Source organism: Vombatus ursinus, unplaced genomic scaffold, assembly GCF_900497805.2.
Source record: "Vombatus ursinus unplaced genomic scaffold, bare-nosed wombat genome assembly UNPS02014801.1, whole genome shotgun sequence".
Lineage (NCBI taxonomy): Eukaryota > Metazoa > Chordata > Mammalia > Diprotodontia > Vombatidae > Vombatus > Vombatus ursinus.
In genome coordinates, this window is record NW_020954579.1 from 11,333,670 (window position 1) to 11,355,351 (window position 21,682).

General features: G+C 41.8%; 1 protein-coding gene across 1 annotated transcript in view; it reads left to right on the top strand.

The window, feature by feature from the left end:
* Positions 1 to 21,682, top strand: part of MRC2 (mannose receptor C type 2) — a 98,816-nt gene that overhangs the window by 48,828 nt on the left and 28,306 nt on the right. The window contains exons 3-8 of the mRNA XM_027872971.1: positions 11,582 to 11,995; positions 13,562 to 13,735; positions 14,668 to 14,832; positions 17,122 to 17,235; positions 19,291 to 19,507; positions 20,240 to 20,314. Of these exons, the coding sequence (XP_027728772.1) occupies positions 11,582 to 11,995; positions 13,562 to 13,735; positions 14,668 to 14,832; positions 17,122 to 17,235; positions 19,291 to 19,507; positions 20,240 to 20,314 (1,159 nt within the window). The remainder of the gene's footprint in view (positions 1 to 11,581; positions 11,996 to 13,561; positions 13,736 to 14,667; positions 14,833 to 17,121; positions 17,236 to 19,290; positions 19,508 to 20,239; positions 20,315 to 21,682) is intronic.

Genomic DNA, 21,682 nt, shown 5'->3' on the forward strand with positions numbered 1-21,682 from the left:
TGTGTGTGTGTGTGTGTGTGTGTGTGTGTGTGTGTGTACACATACACAGAAATACAAATCCATACAAAGTAACTAAATACAAGGTAACATGGAAGAGAGAGCACTAACATTTGCGGGATCAAATCACATTCAGTATCTTCTAAATAAAAAGATGGGAATGTAAGCCATTCATCTTAGAAAGATTTCTATCCAAAATAGGTAAATTTTTTTGGCATTTAAAGAGAGGAATTTCATTATCCTTGACTACATGTTGTATACAATATTTCTCCAGTAACTTCATGCTCGAGTTCTCAATCTCTCCAACTAATAATAGCTGATATTTCATAGACAGAGGTTCTTAACCTGGTTTCCATGAGCTTTTTTATTTTTTATTTTTGAGAGTAGGGCTGGAAGCGCAGTGGTCACTCATGGTCCTATCTGATTACTGATTGACTTGGGAGCTTTAATCTGCTCTGTTTTTCTGGTCTGGGTTGGGTTTTTAAGTTTTATTGATATGTTTTATTTTTTACATTATAAACACTTACAGATTACTCTCGCTTTTGTAAGAAAGTAAAACTAAGAATACAGTGACCTGATCTGAAAGTGCACACCACATTTCAGAATTGTAGCACCATTGTCTCCCCCTCCCCATTTAAAAAAATTAACAGAAATCTTATTTTTTCTGTCTCCCATTGGACAAAAAAAGAAAAATAAATTTCTTGTAACAAATACACATAGTCAAGCAAAACAAATTCTCTTGATGATTGTATACAAAAATGTATAATTTCTTATTCCACATCCTAAATCCGTCACTTTTTTCTGATGGGTAGCATATTTCACCATCTGTCCTCTGGAATCATGAATGGGCACTGTATGGATAACAGTTCTTACAGTTATTAAAATGATGTGTTTTTACAGTGTTGGAGTTATAGTAAAAATGGTTTTCCTGGTTCTGCTAATTTCATTCTTTATCAGTTTATGAAAGTACTCAAAATTGTTGATTTTTATAATATTGATATTATAGCTTAGCACAGTGCCTGGCATATAGTAGGCACTTAATAAATGTTTATTGATTGATTTATTATTGATTGATAGTATAAATTGTTCTCCTGGTTCTGTTTGCTTCATGTGATGAGCATTTCCAGTTTTTTGCCATCACAAAAAGAATTGCTATAAATATTTTGTACATATAGGATATTTTCTTCCTTTTTCCATCACTTTTGAGCAGAGGCCTAAGAGTGATCTACTTGGTTCAAAGAGCATTCACCACTGAGTAACTTTTCTGTATAATTCTAAATCACTTTGCAGAATGGTCATAGCCGTTTATAGGTCTACCACCTATACATTAATGTGCCTGTTTTTCCATAGCCCTTCAACATTTGTCATTTTCCTTTTTTTTTTTTTTTTTTAGTCATCTTTGCCATTCTGACGGGTGTGAGATGGAATCTCATAATTGGCTTAATTTCCATTTACCCAATTAGTAGTGATTTGGAGCACTTCTCACATGACTGTAGACTTCCCTAGAGAACTGTCTGCTTATATCCTTAATATGTTAGTCGGGGAAAGGCTCTTTTCTTATACATTTGAATCAGTTTCTTACATATCTTGGAAATGAAACCTTTTTCAAGAAACTTGATGCAAAGATTTCATCCCAGTTGTTTCCCATGAAATCTTAACTTTATTAGATTTGTTTGTGTAAAAACTTTTAAATTTCATATAATCAAAATTATCCATTTTATCCTTTGTGATCCTCTCTATTTTTTGTTTAGCTCTTGTTAGGCGTTTCTTTGCTGGGGGATGGAGAGAAAAGCCTTCACCACATTAGTGCTGGACTCAGTTTGGCCACCCAGTTGACTTTAGCCCTACTGTAGCTCAGAACTCCTGAGTTCAAGAAATCCACTAGCCTCAGCTTTTGCCAGTAGTAGCAGGGATTACAGGTATATGGCATCTTCCTTGGCTATGTACAGTATCATGAGATAGGATTCACCAGATTGCCAAAAGAGTTTGTTAACACCCCCCCCACCAACCCCACAGCAAGGTTAAGAATTCCTGCTGTAGCCTCTTGAAGTTCCCTAAATGCTTTCTTCATAACAACCTTTTGAGGTACAGATCGCAAATGTTATTACCATTATCCATTGCACTTTGCAGGGGATAGGGATGTGGCACCCCTGTGATCTGGAAAATCCTTATAAATTTTTTTGGCCCTCTCTTCGTACCAGAGAAAAAATCTGAATTATTATGGTATTAAAAGATAAACTATATTAATATGTATGCTTGCCAAAAAGACTATTTTATGGAGAACTCATACAGGGCAAGCGCTTACATGGTGGTCAGAAAAAGCAAAACAAGGACACCCTCAAGGGCTCTCTTAAGAACTTTGGAACTGATTGTGTGATGTGGGAGACACTGGCACAGGACCTGCCAGGCTGGTGTGCCCTCATCAGAGAAGGTACTGTACTCTATGAGCAAAATAGAACTGAAGTAGCTCAAAAGAAACGTGAGATATGCAGATGTAGAGAATACACGCCAAATGTTCACATGGACTAGTTGTGCCCGACCAGTGGTAGAGCATTCTGAGCTCATAGGTCATCAGCCATAGTCAGATGCACGGTGATTCTAACACAGTAATGCCATTTTGGTCCTCTCTGAGAACGAAGGACAACAACCAACCAATATTGCTATTATATACTACTATACATATATTTTATACATTTCTGAGTTTCTAAATTTTTTCCATGTTGTCTGTTAGTCTTTGCGCATCATCTGCTGCTTCTGCAAAACTCCCCCAAAATTCCTATTTAATTTCTTATGCTGACCCATGATATGTTAAAACCATGATGGGGAGAGTCATGATGTAGAAGGGACAACTGTATTCCCATTTTGCAGATGGTGAAATGGCTGGGGTATGGGGGTGTTAAGTGACTTGCACATGGTCACACAGCTAGTAAGTGTCAGAACTGGAACTAGAATCCAGGTCTCCCATTTCATAACACCACATGACTACCCAGCCCTAGCACCATGTGCAATGCTTAGTAAATGTTCATGAGCAAACCCAGGATTTAGCAGATTCTTGTGTATAGTAAGAACTTAAATATTGTTCCACTGATTTAATCTTGTCCTAGTCTTGACCTTTGCCTTACCACAATCATTAGGGGAAGCCTTTCCTGCTTGTTATGGTCTCTTCTTCCTTAGGTTATTTTGCACATACTTATTTACATGTTGGTATCTTCCAATAGAATATAAGTTCCTTGAGGGCAGGAACTGTTTTTCCTTTTGTCTTTGTATCCTAAGTACTTAGCTCAATGTCTTGTATGTTGTAGATGCTTAATAAATGCTTGTTTTTTTTAATGTCCTTTTTATTATTTCAAACTTTACAAACATCAGCCAACATGAATATTTCCCCGTACAAAGGTTCCTCCCCCGCCCCAAGGCAGTTGGGGTTAAGTGACTTGCCCAGAGTCACACAGCTAGTGAGTGTTATGTGTCTGAGGCTGGATTTGAACTCAGGTCCTCCTGACTCCAGGGCCAGTGCTCTATCCATTGCACCACCTAGCTGCCCCTTCCCTATACAAAGTACAGAAAAAAAACCTGAAACTTTGAATCTCTAATAGGTGCAACTTCTTCTCCTTCTTCTTCTCTTCCTCGGCCTCCTTCTTCTCCTCCTCCTCCTCCTTCTCCTGCTCATCCTTCTCCTTCTCCTTCTCCTCATCCTTCTCCTCCCCCTCCTCCTTTTCTTCAATATTTTAAATTTAGCATGGTAGTTCCAATACTTTGGTATTTTTCTGGGTTCCCTTTGAACTCCTTTCTCTTCTGTTTATTTTTTAAAATTATTTGTTAATGTTCTTTTCTTCCTTTTTTACCTTTCCTCTCATTTTCTGAATTTCCCTTCACCCCAGCCTCCTCCCAAATCCCTCCCTTGTAACAAATAAGCATAGAAAAGAAAAATAGATCCACACATTGACCATGTCTGAAAATGTACATTTCATTCTGTGCCTCTAAATCCACCATCTCTCCACCAAGAAGTTAGCAGCATGTTCCAATACCAGTCTGGTGGAGTTTTGACTGGTGATTGCATTGACTATAGATCTTAAGTCTTTTCAATGTATTAATATCATACATTGTTGTTATAAATTCTCTTTGCATTAGCTTATACAAATCCTCCCAGGTTTCTCTACATCCTTCCCTTTCATAAATTTTTATAGCACAATAATACTCCAGTACATTTATATACAAAAATTAGTTCAGTAGTTCAACCAATTCCTAATTGATAGGTACCCATTTTGTTTTCAGTTTTTTGCTACAGTAAAAAGTGTTGCTATAAATATATACATCCTTTCCCTCTTTCTTTGTATAAGCCTAGTAGTTGTATCTCTAGGTTGAAGTCACTTTTGAGGTATAGTTCCAAATTGCTTTCTAGAATGGCTGTGCCAATTCACAGTTTCACCAGCAATGCAATGGTGTACCTGTTGTCCCTGAAACAATTGTCGTTTTCCTTTTTTGTCATCTTTACCAATTTGATGAGTGTATAGTAAAACTTCAGACTTGTTTTTGTTTGCATTTCTCTTACTATCGAGTATTTGGAGCATTTTTTTGTAATATTATGAACTTCACAAACACCAGCAAACATGAACGTTTTACCATCTCTGTGCTGATGATTCTCAAAGCTACCTAACTTGCCTCAACTTCTTTGCTGACCTCCAGTCTCATATCCCCAACATGTCAAATGCTAGAGAAAGGTCAAGAAGTATGACGATTGAGAAAAGGCCATTGGATTTGGCAATTAAGAGATTATTGGTAACTTCAGCGAGAGCAATTTCAGTGGAATGATGAGGTTGAAGCTGGATTGTAAGGGTTAAGAAGAGAGTGAGAGGAAAGAAAGTAGAGGCATCTGTTATTGGTGTTATCGTTTCTGTTATGGTATCTGTTATCCTTTCCAAGGAGTTTATCCACAAAGGACAGAAAATATACAGGATGATAATTATTGAGATAGAAGGAGCAAATGAGGATTTTTTGAAGATGGGGAGACGTGGGTATGTTTGTAGGCAGCAGGGAAGTAGACAGCGAGAGATAGAGGAGGGATGACAGAGGGTGCGGTTTGTTGGAAGAAATGGGATGGAATGGGATTGCTCGTAAAGGTAGAGGTGTTAACCTTAGTAAGGCTGCTTCTTTGTGTGAGACAGGGGTAAAGGAGGAGATAGTGGCAAAAAGCACTTACTATGTGCCAGGACTGTGCTAAGTGCTTTACAACCATTATCTCATTTGGTCCTCACAATGACTCTGAGAGAAAAGTGCTGTTATTATCCCCAATTTACAGATGAAGAAACTGAGGAAAACAGAAGTTAAGTGACTTGTGCACAGTCACACAACTAGTATGTGTCTGAGAACAGATTTGAACTCAGGTCTTCCTGACTCCAAGCCTAGTACCGTACCATGTAGCTGCATCTGAGTGATACGAGAAGAGGAAGAGGGGAGAAGAGGGAGCTCATAGCAGATGGCCTTGATTTTTTTCTGTAAAATATGAAGCAAGGTTTTCAGCTGAGAGGATGGTAGTGGGAGCCATGGGAGATTTGAGGAGGGATAAAAAAGATTTGGAAGGGCAGCTGTGAAGAGTGGGATAGTGGGTTGATAAGGGAGGTGTAGAAAGATTGCCTAAATGGCAGTGAAGCCTGACTGAAGCTGTGTAACATGAATTTGTAGTGGACCCAATCAGAACGATTGCATCATTTTCTCCACCTTTGTTCAGCAGATTGCATGTAGGAACAAAGGCAGCAGAAGGTGGGAGTGATCCAAGGCTGAGCCTTGACAGGTGCAATTGGTGATGTGACAAGAGGGCAAGGGACTCAAGGTAATAGGACAGTGTAGAGTTAATCTGGTTTACCAAGGGATCAAGAGGGGGAAAAGAGGAAAGTGACCAGTACAGGGAAGAGGGCCTGGGAGAGAATTGAGGGATCAAAGGATTGGAAGTCATGGTGTAGAAGAAGAGTGGGGTTTGGTAAGGGAAGGCAGCGGGAGAGGTGAAGAGTCAATAGATTATGGTCAGATAAGGAGATGATGAAATTCTTGAACATGGAGGTGGTGCATTTGTGAGTGATGGCAATGTCAAGAGAATGATCCTCTTTGTGTGTGGCTGAGGTGGGGTGGAGGAGTAAGCCATGGGAAGTAAGTAGGTTGAGGAACTGAATGATTAAAGTCTTTGAGGAAGAGTCACTATGTATGTTGAAGTCCCCTAGTATTAGGGCAGGAATTGGGGAGAAGAGAAAAATTGTGAGCCTGGAATCGAACTCATTGAGGAAGGAAGGGGAGTAATTTAGAGAAAACAGCTACTGGATTTTGATTGGATGGTAGATATGAATTTCAGAACAACTAGGTGGCACAGTGGGTAGTACAGAACCTTAAGTCAGGAAGATGAGTCTTCCTGAGTTCAAATCTGGCTGTAGACACTTACTAGCTGTATGACCCTGGACAAGTCACTTAACCCTGTTTGCTTCAGTTTCCTCATCTATAAAATGAACTGGAGAAAGAAATGGCAAATTATTCCAGTATCTTTGACAAAAAAACCCCAAATCAGGTCACAAAGAGTTGGACACTACTGAACCACTGAACAACAACAATAACAGATGTGAATTTCATAAATGTAAAAGGAGGAGAAATTACAGAGTGATAGAGGTCAGGGTGGGGATCCTGGAAGTGGCAGCGGGGAGCAAAGAGTATTCCAACTCCCTTTCCTCAACCAGTGAGCCCAGCGGAATGAGTGAAAGGTGCAGCAGGTACTGGAAAGAGTGGTCAGGGAGTCTGTCACCAGGAAGAAGCCAGGTTTCAGTGATTACTAAATGATGGAAGGAGTGGGAGAGGAAAAGATTTAGGATGAAGCAAGTTTGTTGCCTATGAAACAGGCATTACAGATATATCTAGGTCAGGTATCTTTTTTGGAGTTTATTGTACCATATGGTGTGAGATGTTGGACTAAACCTAATTTCTCCTAGACTGCTTTCCAAATTTCCCAGCTGTTTTTGTGGAGTGGTTAGAGATCTTGGATTTATTTAATATTATGCTATTCTATTCAATTGCTTCTGGTTCTAGTGTCCCTAATGTGTTTCACCGATCAACATTTCTATTTTTTCAACCAGTACCAAAGGTTTAGGATTACTGCTTTTTAGTATAGTTTGAAATCTTGGACTGCTAGGTCCCCTTTTCCATTTTTTTCATTATTTTCCTTGAGATTTTTGAACTTTTGTTTCAAGTTTAATTTTGTTATTATTTTTTCTGGTTCAACAAAGGAACCCCCTGGTAGTTTGATTGGTATGAAACTGAATATATGTTAATTTAGATAGTGTTTTCATTTTTATTATATCAGCTAGCCCAACCACGAGCAATTAAATTGGTAATTATTTAAATCTGTATTTCTATAATGAGTGTTTTGTAGTTGAATAGCTTGTATAATTCCTGAGTATGATTTGCTAGCTGGACTCCCAGATATTTCATGCATTCTATAATGGAATAAATGGAATTTATTTCTTGATCTCTTCCTAAAGGGCTTTGTTGGTAATATACAAGAAAGCTGATAATCACTGCAAAAATATCCAAAAAAAGTATTAGCAAAGAGGCTACAACTATTGTGAGATTGTATTTTCTTTTGTTTTTGTTTTTTGGTCATGTTTGATATTGGCATTTTGGCCTTGCCTCCTTTTCTAAAAATTAGATTAGCTAATGGTTTATCTATTTTATTAGTTTTTTTCTTCAAAAAAAAAAACAGTTCCCGGTTTTATGTATAAATTCAATGCTTTTTTGTTTCAAATTTTGTTTATCTATCTATTCCTTGATTTCAAAGAATTTTTGCATTTGGGTTTTTTGATTTGTTGCTTTTCTAATTATCTTAATTAATGACCAATTCATTGATTCATTTTTTTCTCTCTTCTGTTGATGAAAGTATTTATAGATATAGAATTTCCTGTAAGGACTACTCTGGCTGAAATACAAAAGTTTTTTTTTGTTTGTTTTTTTTGTAGGCAATTGGGGTCAAGTGACTCGCCCAGGGTCACACCACTAGGATGTGTTGTGTGTGTTATGTGTCTGAGATCACATTTGAACTCAGGTCCTCCTAACTTCAAAGCCGGAGCTCTATCCACTGCACCACCTAGCTGCCCAATACAAAAGTTTTGATATATTTTCATATTGTTGTTTTCCTTGAGTAAATTAGCTATTTTTGTATTATTTATTTTTTGATTCACCAATTTTTTAGGATTAAATTATTTCATCTCCATTTAAGTTTGAAACCTTTTTTCAAATGTTCTTTACTGAGATACTTTTCTTTTTTGCATTGTAGTCAGTAAAGGATGGGTTTAATAGTTTCTCTTTATACTGTTTATGAGGGGGTTTTGCCTTGGCACATGATCAATTTTTGTAAAAATGTCATGCACACCTGAGAAATATGTATATGTCTTTCTGTTCTTATTCAGTAATCACCTGTAATCCATACTCACTTTTAAATAATTCTATACAGTCCCTTAACATTTTTCTAATTTATATATTCTTTTTAGATTTGTCTTTGTCCGAAAGGGAAACATTAAGTTCCCTAACTACTATGGTTTTGCTGTTTATTTCTCCTTAAATTTTTTTTTTAATTTCAACTACTTAGATGCTATGCTATTTATTGCATTTACATTAAATATTTATATAATTTAATTATTTATGATACCTTTTAGCATAACACAGTTATCTCTTTTAACCATATCTTTATTTTTACCTTGTTTAAAATAATGATTCTTATCTCTTGTTTTTTAAAAATCACCTAGTGCATAAATTTTGCTCTAAGCCCTCAGTTTAACTCTGTGTGAATCTTTATATTTCAAATGTGTTTCTTGTAAACAGCATATTGTTGGGTTCTATTTTCTACTCCATTTGCTACTACCATCTATTTTGTGGATAAATTTATCTCATTTAGCATCATCATTACAATTGTAAATTGCCATTTTCCTTTACCATATATCATATATTTATTTATATAAGATTTATCTTGTATCTTTTCTGCATTTGCTCTTGACCCTCCTCTTAGAAGAAGAAGAAGAAGAAGAGGGAGAAAGAGAATTTACTTGATTGTATGTGTGTATGCGCGCGCGCGCGCGCGCGTGTGTGTGTGTGTGTGTGTGTGTGTGTGTATGTGTGTGTACAACTTTCCTTTCTCTGGTTCAGATAAGAGTGAGGGTCACTATATGCCTTCTCCTCTCATTTTACCCTTATTATTTATATACTCTTCTAATGAACTCATTTTACATGCTTTTAAAAATCCTTTTCAGATATTTTCTGGAGTTGAGGGCAGTGGGGCTTTTCTGTGACCTTTCGTGTTGCTATCTTAACCAGAAGTCAATTGTTTTTTCAGTCGAACACTGCCATACTCAAAACCCCACATTTATATTTTATCACATGGGGCACTCAGATTGGAGTCATATATCCTTTTGGGCGGAGGGAGGAAGTGGTTTAGATGCTGGCCTCCTTGGAGCCCGGGTCTAAAATGTCCAGCTTTATCTCTGGGAAGGCTCTTTAGAACCAGCTGTTATTTTTCCCTTTCTCTGGTCTCAGGCCCTTTCCCTACCCCCTGCAGAGGGACATTTTCCATTAACCCATCACTGACCTTGAAGGAACTTTCGACTTCAAAACATTAAATCCCTGGAGGAGGCCTTGGTCAGCCTGGTGAGTTCAGTTGTGGTTTGTGGGATGAGACAAGAGAAGGAATGAGAGAAAAGAATAGATTGAGAGGGCAAAGCACAGCCAGGACAAGATCTGGCTACTGAGGTCCCTCCCTTAAGCAGTCTGCTCAGGCCTATCCAATGAGTACTGTTTGGGGACTGAAGAAAAGGATGCTAGAGCTGTAGTTATCAACACCCCGACTTCCCTCCTGGTGCCAAAGTCTCACAGGAGGGGTGATCACACGTCACAGAATACCAGAGCTGAAAGAGGCCTAGAGGTCATTCAGTATAAACCATGCCCCCTCCCTCCCCACCTCCCCAGTTCGTTTAAAAAAATATAACTTTTTTAAACTGGTCAAATTCTTGAACTAATCAGTTCATCAATTACCTTCCTAAATATCACTCCACTAAAAAAAAAAGAAACAAAAATATTTAAGCAAAACTGACAAAGTAACCATGTTTGATTTTATAAGCGATATTCTCCACCTCATTGGGAATAGGTGTTTTGTCCTCTGTTCTCTAGGACCAAGATTGTTCATTGCGATTGATCTGAGTCCAGCTGCCTATTTAGTTGTTTTCATTTATTTCATTGAAGTCATTGTGTATATTGTTTTCTTCTTTCAGTGTTGCTTCATACAAGTTTTCTCATGCTTTGCTGAATTCATGTTCATTTCTTTCTTTCTTTTCTTTTTTCTTTCTTTCTTTCTTTTTTTTTTTTTAGACTAGGCAATGGAGTTAAGTGACTTGCCCAGGGTCACACAGCTAGTAAGTGTTATGTGTCTGAGGTCACATTTGAACTCAGGTCCTCCTGACTCCAGGGCTGGTGATCTATCCACTGTGCCCCCTTGCTGCCCCTTCATGTTCATTTCTTACAGGGCAATAATGTTCCTTTATATGGAGAGGCAACAGCTTGTTCAAACCCTCTTATCTTACAGAGAAGGAGGATAAATGACTTTCCCAGAGTCATGCTGTCTTATATTTGGCACAACCACTATTTTAACTGAGGCCTTCTTATTCTCAATCTAACTGTCTTTCCATGATAACATCCTGAGATTTGGAGCTGGGGAGTGTGTCCTGATGAAAACTTTTGAATATGTCTGTTGACAATGTGTAAGGTGGAGTAGAGAAGGGGGAGGGAGAGAGAGACAGAGACAAAGAATGAGAGAGAGACAGAGACAGACAAAGACACACAGAGACAAAGAATGAGAGACAGAGACAGAGAGAGATAGAGACAAAGAATGAGAGAGACAGAGACAAAGACAGAGACAGACAGACAGAGACAGAGACAAAGAATGAGAGACAGACAGACAAAGACAGAGACAAAGAATGAGACAGAGAGACAGAGAATGAGAGAGACAGACAGACAGAAAGAGACAGAGACAAAGAATGAGACAGAGAGACAGAGAGAGACAGAGATAAAGAATGAGAGAGACAGAGACAGACAAAGACAGACACAGACAGAGACAAAGAATGAGAGAGAGACAGAGACAGAGACAGAGAAAGACAGAGACAGACAGACAGAGACAAAGAATGAGAGAGAGACAGAGACAGACAGACAGAAAGAGACAGAGACAAAGAATGAGACAGAGACAGACAGAGACAAAGAATGAGAGAGACAGAGACAGAGACAAAGAATGAGACGGAGAGAGACAGAGACAAAGAATGAGAGACAGAGGTAGAGAGACAGAGACAAAGAATGAGAGACAGAGAGACAGAGATGGAGAGAGACAAAGAATGAGAGAGAGACAGAGACAAAGAATGAGAGAGAGTGAGAGAGAGGGGGGAGAGAGAGAGGGAGGGAGGAGGAGGCTGGGGTCACCTAAGAGGTTATTTTATAGACTAAAGTCACAGAATGATGTCGGGGGAGCAATGAACAGAAGAGACATTTTTAATGTCTTATTACCTGCCTTCTTTTCCAGAGCCCAATGTCTTCCTGATCTTCACTCATGGGCTACAAGGCTGTCTGGAGGCCCAAGAGGGACAGGTTAAAGTCACACCAGTCTGCAATACCAGCCTACCTGCCCAGCAGTGGAAGTGGGTCTCCCGTAACCGGCTCTTCAACCTGGGTGCCATGCAGTGTCTGGGCCTGGGCACAGCCTGGCCTGGTGCCAATGCAACCACAGCCCCATCGCTGGGCACCTACGAGTGTGACCGAGAGGCCTTGAGCCTGCGCTGGTACTGCCAGACACTGGGGGACCAGCTGCCTCTGTATCTGGGGGGCCAGACAGGGAACACCTCAAAGACTGTCCTCTCTGATCGAGGAGACCAGACAAGGGGCAACCAATGGCGAATCTACGGGACTGATGAGGATCTGTGCTCTGTACCCTACTACGGTGAGGGGGCCAGGGAAGGATAGCATTTCCCAAAGAGAGTGTAGGGAGATGTGAGAGTAGGTCCCAGGGCAGGAGCTGGCCAAAAGGGAGCTCTTTGAATGAGGATTCTACTCTTGCTGCTATGGGCTCTGGGGAGAGTCCCTTCTGTCCCCTACCGTTTCATTCTTCTAACAAAATTTTCCCTCCATAGTACTTTACAACTATTTCCCGAGTAATAGTAGTTCACATTTATATAGCACTCTAAGGCTGACAAAGCTGTTTTTACATTATCTCATTTGATCCTGTCAACAATTCTGTGTTGTTAAATCGTTTCAATCGTGTCTGACCCTAATTGGGGTTTTCTTGGTAAAGGTACTGCAGTGGTTTGCCATTTCCTTCTCCAGCTCATTTTACAGATGAGGAAACTGAGGCAAACAGGATTAAATGACTTGCCCAGGCTCACACAGCTAGTAAGTGTCAGAGAACAGATTTGAACTCAGGTCTTCCTGACTCCAGGTCTGGTGCCCTATCTGCTGTGCTGCCACCATAGGTACTATTGTTATACCCATTTTTCAGTTGAGGGAATCAAGGCTTAGAGAGGTTAAGCAATTAGCTCCAGGTCACACAGATGGTATCTTGAGTTGGGAACTAATCCCAATTGGAGCATTCTTTCTGCTATATTATGCTGTTTTCCCAAAATGTTTTTATATCCATTTCATTTTATTCTTTCCTATGAAGTTAAATGAAGCAAGTTTTGTCTCCACTTTACAGATGAATAAATGGAGGTCCAGGATTGTTAGGTAACACACTGAGTTAGTGGCAGAGCTGAATCGGGGTCTCCTGAGCCCTGGAACTCTCCCCACTAGGCAATCCTCCTCCTCATTCCATTCTTGAAAGACCACCTGGGTTCTGAAATAGGTCCCTGGCTGGCAAAGTTGGGGAAAGAGTGCGGAAGAGAAAATGGGCCCCCTGGACAGCAGGGCTAGAAAGGAATTACCTTTCACTGTCTCTCATCTTGACCCCCTCCACATATCCACACCTGGCCATCTATGTCTATATAGGTAGGAAGGGAGCCGCTACATGCACTAGCCAGGTAGGAGCTGCGTTGGTCCTAGAGGGAACTGGGTGGTGAGAATTCTTTGTCTCTGAAGGTTCCCAGGCTAGATCCATGGAATGAACAGGAAGGAGGAGGGTGGGTTAGGCCTTAGGAATTCAGAGACCTCTAGTTTTTCATAGCCACAAGTAGGAGAGGTACAGGAGGCTAAATCTGGAAGCTCTTTGGGGAAAACAAGGTCAGATCCTGTTTTCTTCCCTGACTCTGCTAGAGCTCCAAGGATGTGGAAGGAGGGGAGAAAAGACTGGGAGAAGCAGATCTTTCTTCTCTCTCCCCCACACTTCTTTCCCACCATCCCTTTGCTATCCAGAGTTCCTACTTGTGATGTGGTAGAGAGCTGGGGGCAATGGGTTGGTCACTGACGCCCCCACTCCATTTGACTGTAGTGTAGGGAGCCTAGGAAATGATTTTGGTGCCCTAATAATGAGAGCTCTGGCTCCTCCCCTCCTTCCCCCTTCCCCCTTCCCCTACAGAGATCTACACAATACAAGGAAACTCCCATGGGAAGCCCTGCACCATCCCCTTCAAATACGACAATCAGTGGTTCCATGGGTGCACCAGTACTGGCAGAGAAGATGGGCACCTCTGGTGCGCCACCACCCAGGATTACGGCAAGGATGAGCGATGGGGCTTCTGCCCCATTAAGAGTGAGTGTTGCCTCTGCCATCCCCATCCCTATCCCCAGGGTAAGGCACCAGGAAGTGGGGAAGGGAGATAGGGGGTAGGAAAAGGACTGAGGGGAGTGATTGATAAACTTGCAAATGAGGACTGGAAAGGTTGGAAGGGATCTGGGAGTGTGTTGCAGGGTGGGGTGCAGCAAAAAGTTTGAGGATCCAAGAAACCAGTAATGGAGAAAGATTTGCCCTGGTGGAATTTTAGGGCCCTGTATTAGATGTGACTCTATCTTGTTAGTTTCCATCCCCACCATGTATCTGGGCAGTGACTCTTGACTTTGGAGATGGAATACGACAGGATTCTTAATTTTTTTTTTTTTTTTTTTTTTACATCATGGACCCCTTTGACAGTCTAGTAAAGCTTGTGGCCTTGAAGAGGACCATGACATTGGTAATATGATGCCATGAACTCACTCAAAGTGAGAACTCAGAAGACCTTAGCTTAAAAAGGCCAAGACCTCCCACTGCGTCCTGGGCCATCTCCAGTTCTGTTCTATATGTTGCCACTGGACCCAGGTGGCTCTGGAGGAGAAAGTGAGGCTGGTGACTTTGCACAGCCCTGCCTCACTTATATCCAATTTAATTGCAAGTCAGGGCATCATCTTCCTGATGTCTTGGTCTTCTTCGAGAACAAAGGACAAACTACAAAGCCTATGGACCCTTTTCAGAGTAATATTTTTAAATGTGTAAATAAAATACATAGGCTTACAAAGTATTGTATTGAGTGACATATGGTCATCAATGTTTATCAACTTGAAAAAAATGTTCAGAACTTCTGAAATAGGAGGTTGAGGGTTAGTATATAGCTCCAGGGGTACTCATAGCGTGGTCATTTGTGGGATTGATCACTAGGCTGTGTCTACTCAGAGCTCTCTCCACTCCCTCCCTCCCTACTGCTATTCCAGGTAACGACTGTGAGACTTTTTGGGATAGGGACCAACTAACAAACAGCTGCTACCAGTTTAACTTCCAGTCCACGCTGTCCTGGAGGGAGGCCTGGGCCAGTTGTGAGCAGCAGGGAGCCGACCTGCTCAGCATCACTGAGATCCATGAGCAAACATACATCAATGGTGAGTGAGGCCCGGAGGGGCAAGCCTGCTGTTTCCACTCTAGTGAACCCAGCTCTTCATAGGTCCTCCCCTTTCCTGCAAACAACCTAGCCCTGCACACGGGGTTCAACAGTGAACAGCAATATCCAGGAGGATTTTGGATGGGCAAGAACTAAGGTGTAGTGGGGAGAAGTGCATTTGGGGTCTTTGGAGGGTTCCAGACAAGGGTATGCTGGTAAACGTTTAACTACCAGCTCTCCTTGCCGAAAAAATACCCTCTATATACTTTTAAGTTTAATCTTCATTATTAACATTTTCTCCATCACCTTAAGTCAATTATTAATCAAATAAACCCTAAATCAAGGCCTGATTTGTAGCATTTGCATATTTCTGGGGTGTAAAGGCTCATGCAGAAAATTTGGATGACTGTAGCACACTCCTGATACCAGAGAACGCTCTCCTTTGTTTTGTGTATGTGTAGGAGGAAAAAAGAACCCCTGGGCTGTTGAGGGCAGTTTGGTACAGGAGAGAAGGGTGAGGTCCTCAGAACCAGGGCTACTGTCATCTATTTATTTTAAATATATATTTTTAATTACACACTTCATGCATCAGTGGGCTGTGATTTCAATGGTGTGTTAACTCCCTCTACCAATTGTAGATTGTAACCTGTCTATAATAATCATAAAAGGGGAACTATACCTGTGATTTCATTGGCATAGGGCAGTGGTTCTCACGGTATTGTCTGGGGATTGCTGGAGGTCCTCAAAGATACTTTCAGAGGGTCTGTGAGGCCAATGCCATTTTCATAATAATATTAAGTTGCTCTAACTTCTAATATGGTAAAAATCAGTCGATATAACCTGCATAAACAAAGGATATTTGGGGTCTTCAATAAATTTAAGAGTATAAAGTGATCCTCAAAAATTTTTTTAAAAGTATAAAGGGATTTTGAGACTAAAAAATTTGAAAACTACCAGTATAGTATGAGACATCTGGGTGGTGCAGTGGATAGAGCACCAGACCTGGAGTTAGAAAGACCTGAGTTCAAATCTGTCCTCTGACACTTACTAGCTGTGTGACCCTGGGCAAGTCATTTAATCCTGTTTGCCTCAGTTTCTTCATCTGTAAAATGAGCTGGAGAAAGAATGGCAAACCATTCCAGTATCTTTGCCAAGAAAAACCCAAATGGGGTCACGAAGAATCAGACATGACTGAAGAACAACAATAAGTATAGGGAATTTCTGCCTTCTGGTGTAGGTTGGGACCTTCTCTTCAGCTTATATATTTTTAGAGGGCTGCCTAGAACACTGGAAGAGGTTAACTCACCCAGTATCCCACAGCTATGTCAGAGACAGGACTTGAACCCAGGTCTTCTTGGCTGCAAGGTCAGCTCTCTATCCATTGCTCTATGCCTCTCTAATAATTATGGTAACCAGCATTTATATAGTGTTTTCAGGTTGGCAAAGTGCTTTACCTACATTATCTCATTTGATCTGTGAGGAATGTATTTTAGCTTAGTAGAGAAGTTGTAGGGAATTGTTTGAGGCTGAGAGGTTGACTGAGGCACCCAAAGTCTGGTAAGTGTCAGAGGTGAGACTGGATCCCAGGCTTTCCTGATTCTAAGACCAGCATGCTGGCATGCAGCTTCACCCACTTTACTGACAATCCACATAAAAAGAAACAAGGAAATAAGCAGAAGAAAGAAGACAATCAGAAAAATAAAGCCTCAGATTCTAAGCTGTTTTGCAGTTTGCCAAAAGAAACGTGCCAATATGTTGGCAAGCTTCAGCAGTAATGTGACGGTCTAGGTAACAATAGCAACAGTATGGAAAGGATGCTTGACATAGTGGATAGGGTTGACTGTGTAACCCTGGGTAAGTCACTTGACCCCTCATTTCTCCCCCAACAATTCTCTAAGAGTCTAAATTGAAGAACTGACCCGGAACGATGCCCATGGGTATTGGTAGGAGGAATTGCCCACATCAGTGACATCATAGGCCTGGACCAACCCAAAATGACCAGAAATAATAATAATAATAATAATAATAACATACATGATGCTGCTGATGATAATGGTGGTAATGTGGTTGGGATTCCTTTTGGAGTTTTCTTCCATTTGTGAACTTGGATTTTTTTTTTTGGCTGTTTCCTTCCCAGAAGGATAAATCTTTTCCCTGTTTCTGTATAGCCTTTGCATTTGGGACTTGTACATAGTAGGAACTTTTGTTGACATTAATTCCCACTTTTTTTCCCCTACCCCTTTTTTTTCCTCTTCTCACTTCCTTCTCCTTTCTTTTGTCTTGTGCTCAGGGCTGCTCACTGGCTATAGCTCTACCCTCTGGATTGGACTCAATGACCTAGACACCAATGGCGGCTGGCAGTGGTCTGACAACTCTCCCCTTAAGTATCTTAACTGGGAAAGCGGTAAGACTTCAGGCCTCCGTATCCATCAGGCGTGTAGGGCCCCCTGACTGCCAGAGAAAGTACCATTTCTTCCTTTCTTGTAAGGGGAGAACACTCTACTCTCTCTTCCATAAAGGCAATGACCTAAGGATATATAGGTATGGATGGGCAGCTAGGCGGTGCGGTGGATAGAGAGCTGGACCAGGAGTCAGGAAGAGCTAAATTCAAATTTCACTTCAGACACTTTTTAACTGTGTGATCCTGGGATAAGTCACTTAATCTCTTTCTGCCTTGGTTTCCTCATCTGTAAAACAGGAATATTAGTAGCACCTGCTGCACCAGGGTTATTGTGAAGATAAAATGAGGTAATATTTGCAAACCTCAAATCATTATATAAATACTAGCTATAATTGGGACTGTCAAAGGAGAGGAAGTGGAACCCATGGTCTGGCCCTGTTGTCAGAGAAGAAGAAATAAGGCAGGAGGACACGTCTTCCTCCCCCTCTGCCTTTCCCATCTTTTGCCCTCACACCCCAAAGTCCTTCCACTGCTGTTTAAGTCAGCGCTTCTTAAACTGTGGGTCATGAACCCATATGGAGTCCCAAAAAGTTTGGCAACAGTAGAAGGTTTCTGAATGCGCAATGACCAAAAATGAATTAAAAATCCAGTGCGTAATGAATCCGAGGTGTTTCTGGCAGTGCTTGCCGGTGTTGTATCGTGCAACTTCCCTGCAGCCTGGGTCCTGAACACACTGCACAGCTCATGCCCTCAGGCCATGCAACAACAATGAACTTTGCCAAAATGCGAAAGGGGGTTGCAAGCGGAAAAAGTTTAAGAAGCCCTGGTTTAAGCCAGGTCTCCTGAATCTCCTTTCCTGGGCACTTGGATGGGTAGTGATTAGCAGAGAGAATGGCCTTTTGGAAGGGTTTGCCCTACGGACATCTCTCTGCCTGGTCCTTCTCTTCTCACTCACCTGCTATCCTGTGATGTTCTGGGGTGGGGAGTACTGGTGAAGAGCCGTAGCAAGTGTCCTCCCTACAATGCCAACTAAGACACTGACCCATTTCTTCCCCTGTTGTTGTTCTAACAATTAACATCTGGGCCTTGGTTGCTGGCGGCCGTGTTTCCGGGCCGTTCCATCAAGGCTTCTCTAATCTCCTAAAAGAAGCCCAGTGGCTCACCCTTCCTGACCCGTGTGTCTTTCCTCCGTGGTCTAATTGATGGGATCATAGATTTAGAACACGAAGGGACCTGAGAGGTCATCGAGCCTAATCCCAAATGAATTTTGAGAAGACAACAATTTAACAACTTATTTATGTAGCCTCTTAAGGTCATGGGATTACGGAACTGGAGCTGGATGGGGCCTTAGGGGTCATCCAATCCAAAACCCTCATTTTAAAGAAGAGGAAACTGAGGCCATGAGAAGTGACTTGTCTAAGGTCATGCAGGTAGTGTCAGAGACAGGGCTTGAATTTAGGTCTTTTAAATTCAAGGCTTCTTGACATGGGGGTCCACTATATCCTTAGGCCTGCTAATGCCTTTAGTCCCAACCTCCAACATGGGGCAAGGTCTAGCAACCTTCTGTCACCAGCCTGGAGGAGGAGTTGGCAGGGGGAGCAGTGTAGATTCTGTGGGGTTGGTTTAGGGAACAAGAAGATGCCCTGAAAAGGCACTGAATCTAGTAGCTGTATTCTCTAGAACTCATGAGCAGGTGGGCCTAAGTTGGTTTGGGAGGAACTATCACTCTCCCTTCTATTCCTTAACTTAGAGATATGGAGTTTGATGGTGACGGGGTTGGCGGGGAGGTGAGTGAGAAGGGAAGGCTCTCATGGATTTAGAGCTCGAGGTATGAGCTCTTCCCTTCCTGGGGGGGAATTTCCCTCCCCCCCTTCTTCTTCCTCCTCCCTCTTTTCCTCCCTTCCCTCCCCTCTCCCTCTCCTCTCCTTCCTTCTCATCTCTTCTTTTCTCTTCTTCTTCATCCTTCTTCTTCTTTCTTTTTCCTCTCTCCCTCCCTCTCCCCCTCCTTTCCTCCATCTCTCCTCTATGTCTCTGTGTGTCATTCTCTCTCTCTCACAGATCAGCCAGACAACCCCAGTGAGGAGAACTGTGGGGTGATCCGGACAGAGTCATCTGGCGGCTGGCAGAACCGGGACTGCAGTATTGCCCTGCCCTATGTGTGTAAGAAAAAGCCCAATGCTACAGTGGAGACCTCCCTACAGCCTGGTGAGCATGGACTTAAGAGGAAGGAAAGAGCTGGGGCAGCAATGGCACTTCCCAGGGGATGGCCGAGGTGGTGATGGGCCAGGACCCCCAGCTGACCGTATCTCTGCCTTCCCTGAGCTCTGGGTCTATCTGTGCCCCTCCTTCTGAGGGCTCTGGAGCTTGGCCTGTTTTACTGACACTGCCACACCCAGCCCCTATGGGCAGCACCAAATAAATGAATGAATGAACAAATTAAAAAGCATTCTATGCATGTCTCAAGGGTGGAAAAATCCATTATTAACTTGATTCAACTGGCAATGGAATTTTTCCAAAAGAACTTTCATATTAGAAAACAAAGGAGGAAAAAAAAACACACAGAGAGAGGCATAGAAGTTAGTATATTTTCTAGAGAACAGATTTCCAATCCTACGTTAATCCACTGGTCTTATGATCTCTCTCCTGACGATATCAGTGTCCCATCATATCAGCCCCTGATGCCTCCCCTGAAACAGCAAGGACGGAGGTGGCGGCATCAGCATCCATATGCCTCCTGGTCCTCTTTCCTGTTCTCTCCTCATTCAATACTTTTCACTCCTTTCCAGTGACTGGAACTTTCCTTTTGCCGTCTCCTCTCTCCTTTCCTACTCAGACTCTTCCCCAATTTAATGGTTAGTCAAAGATTGAGTTGGCCAACACAAGGTAAAGGGGCTCCTGGTCCCCAACTTCCTTTCCTTTCTTCCAGCTCTCTTTGGGGCCCAAGATAGATTTGGGTTTTCCCTACTTCCTTCTCTTATCAGACCCTCCATCCTCTCTGTTTCCAAAGCTTATATTTCACTTGGGCTCTGCATCCACCCTTCTCTGGTCCCAAGGATGAGGAAGTTACTTCTCTGTGGAGATCGTAAGGATTCTTCCCTCATGGACGATGTAGTCGCCATCACCACTTCCCTCAGAACCCTAGAAGTCTTGCTCTTATCCCTGCCCCATTCTCTCAATTTTTTCACCTTATGCTCTAACCCAGGGTCTGGGACCTAAGAATTGCATTTGTTGTTGTCGATGTCATCATCATCATCACTAACAATTCTAGAGGAGGGTTTTCAAAGCACTTTATGTACATCATCTTATACATGCACCTCTCTCTATATAGACTTTAAGGTTTAGAAAGTGCTTGCCTCGGAATAGTCCTGGAAGGTCTGTAGTGCAGTGGAAAGAGCACAGATACTAGAATAAAAGGTCCGGAGTTCAAATCCCCCCTTTATCTCTTACTACTTCTGTGAAACTGAGTAAGTCACTTATCTTGCCTGGGTTTTGCTTTCCTCATCTGTAAAAAGAGGGAATTGGACTAGATATATTCAGAGAGTGCTTCGAGCAATAGATCTATGAGCTACAAGTAAGTTACAGAATTGGAAGTTGAGACTTAAAGATGTATTGATCAGCCTCAATTTACCCTGTCTATAGCTCGTTAGTACATAATTGTCTGCATGTTGTCTCCCCCGTTAGATTGTGCTTTCCTTGAGCTCAAGGATTGTCTTTTGCCTTTCTTTGTATCTCTAGACCTTAGGACAGTGCCTGGTACATAGTAGGCATTTAATAAAAGTTTATTGACTGTCTGTCTAGAAGTTAAATAATTTGTAGTTGCAAGGTTAATCCTGTCAGAGCCAGGATTCAAATCCAGTTATCAGCAAAAGAAAGAAAAAAAACAAACAAACCAACTTCTTAACAATTAGAATTGTCCAAAATGTGGAGTGGGATACCTGGAGGTTGTTGTTGGGGTGGGGGTACTGAGTTGCCCTTTACTGATGCCAAAACTAGGAGCAGCGAGGTGGCACAGTGGATAGAGTGCCAGGCCTGGAGTCAGGAAAACTCATCCTTCTGAGTTCAAATCTGGCCTCAGACACTTAGTAGCTGTGTGACCCTGTGCAAGTCACTTAAACTCAGTTTCCTCATCTGTAAAATGGGCCAGAGAAGGAAATGGCAAATTCTTTCAGTATCTCTGCTAAGAAAACTCCAAATAGGGTTACGAAGAGTCGGACATAATTGAGAATGACTGAACAACAACAACAAAGAGCCCTGACTCTGTCTGGGCACAGAGCCCCCAGCGCTGCTGAATTTTGCCTAAGAGAAATAGTGTAGGTGATTTCATGAAATCCTATTTCCTCATCCTCCCTTCACATTCTGTCTTTCTTATCACCCTTTGCCACTCATTTGGCTTCTTCTTGCCTTCTCTCTTCCTTCCTTCTTTCATTCAAGGTGCGTTATGCTCCAGGCA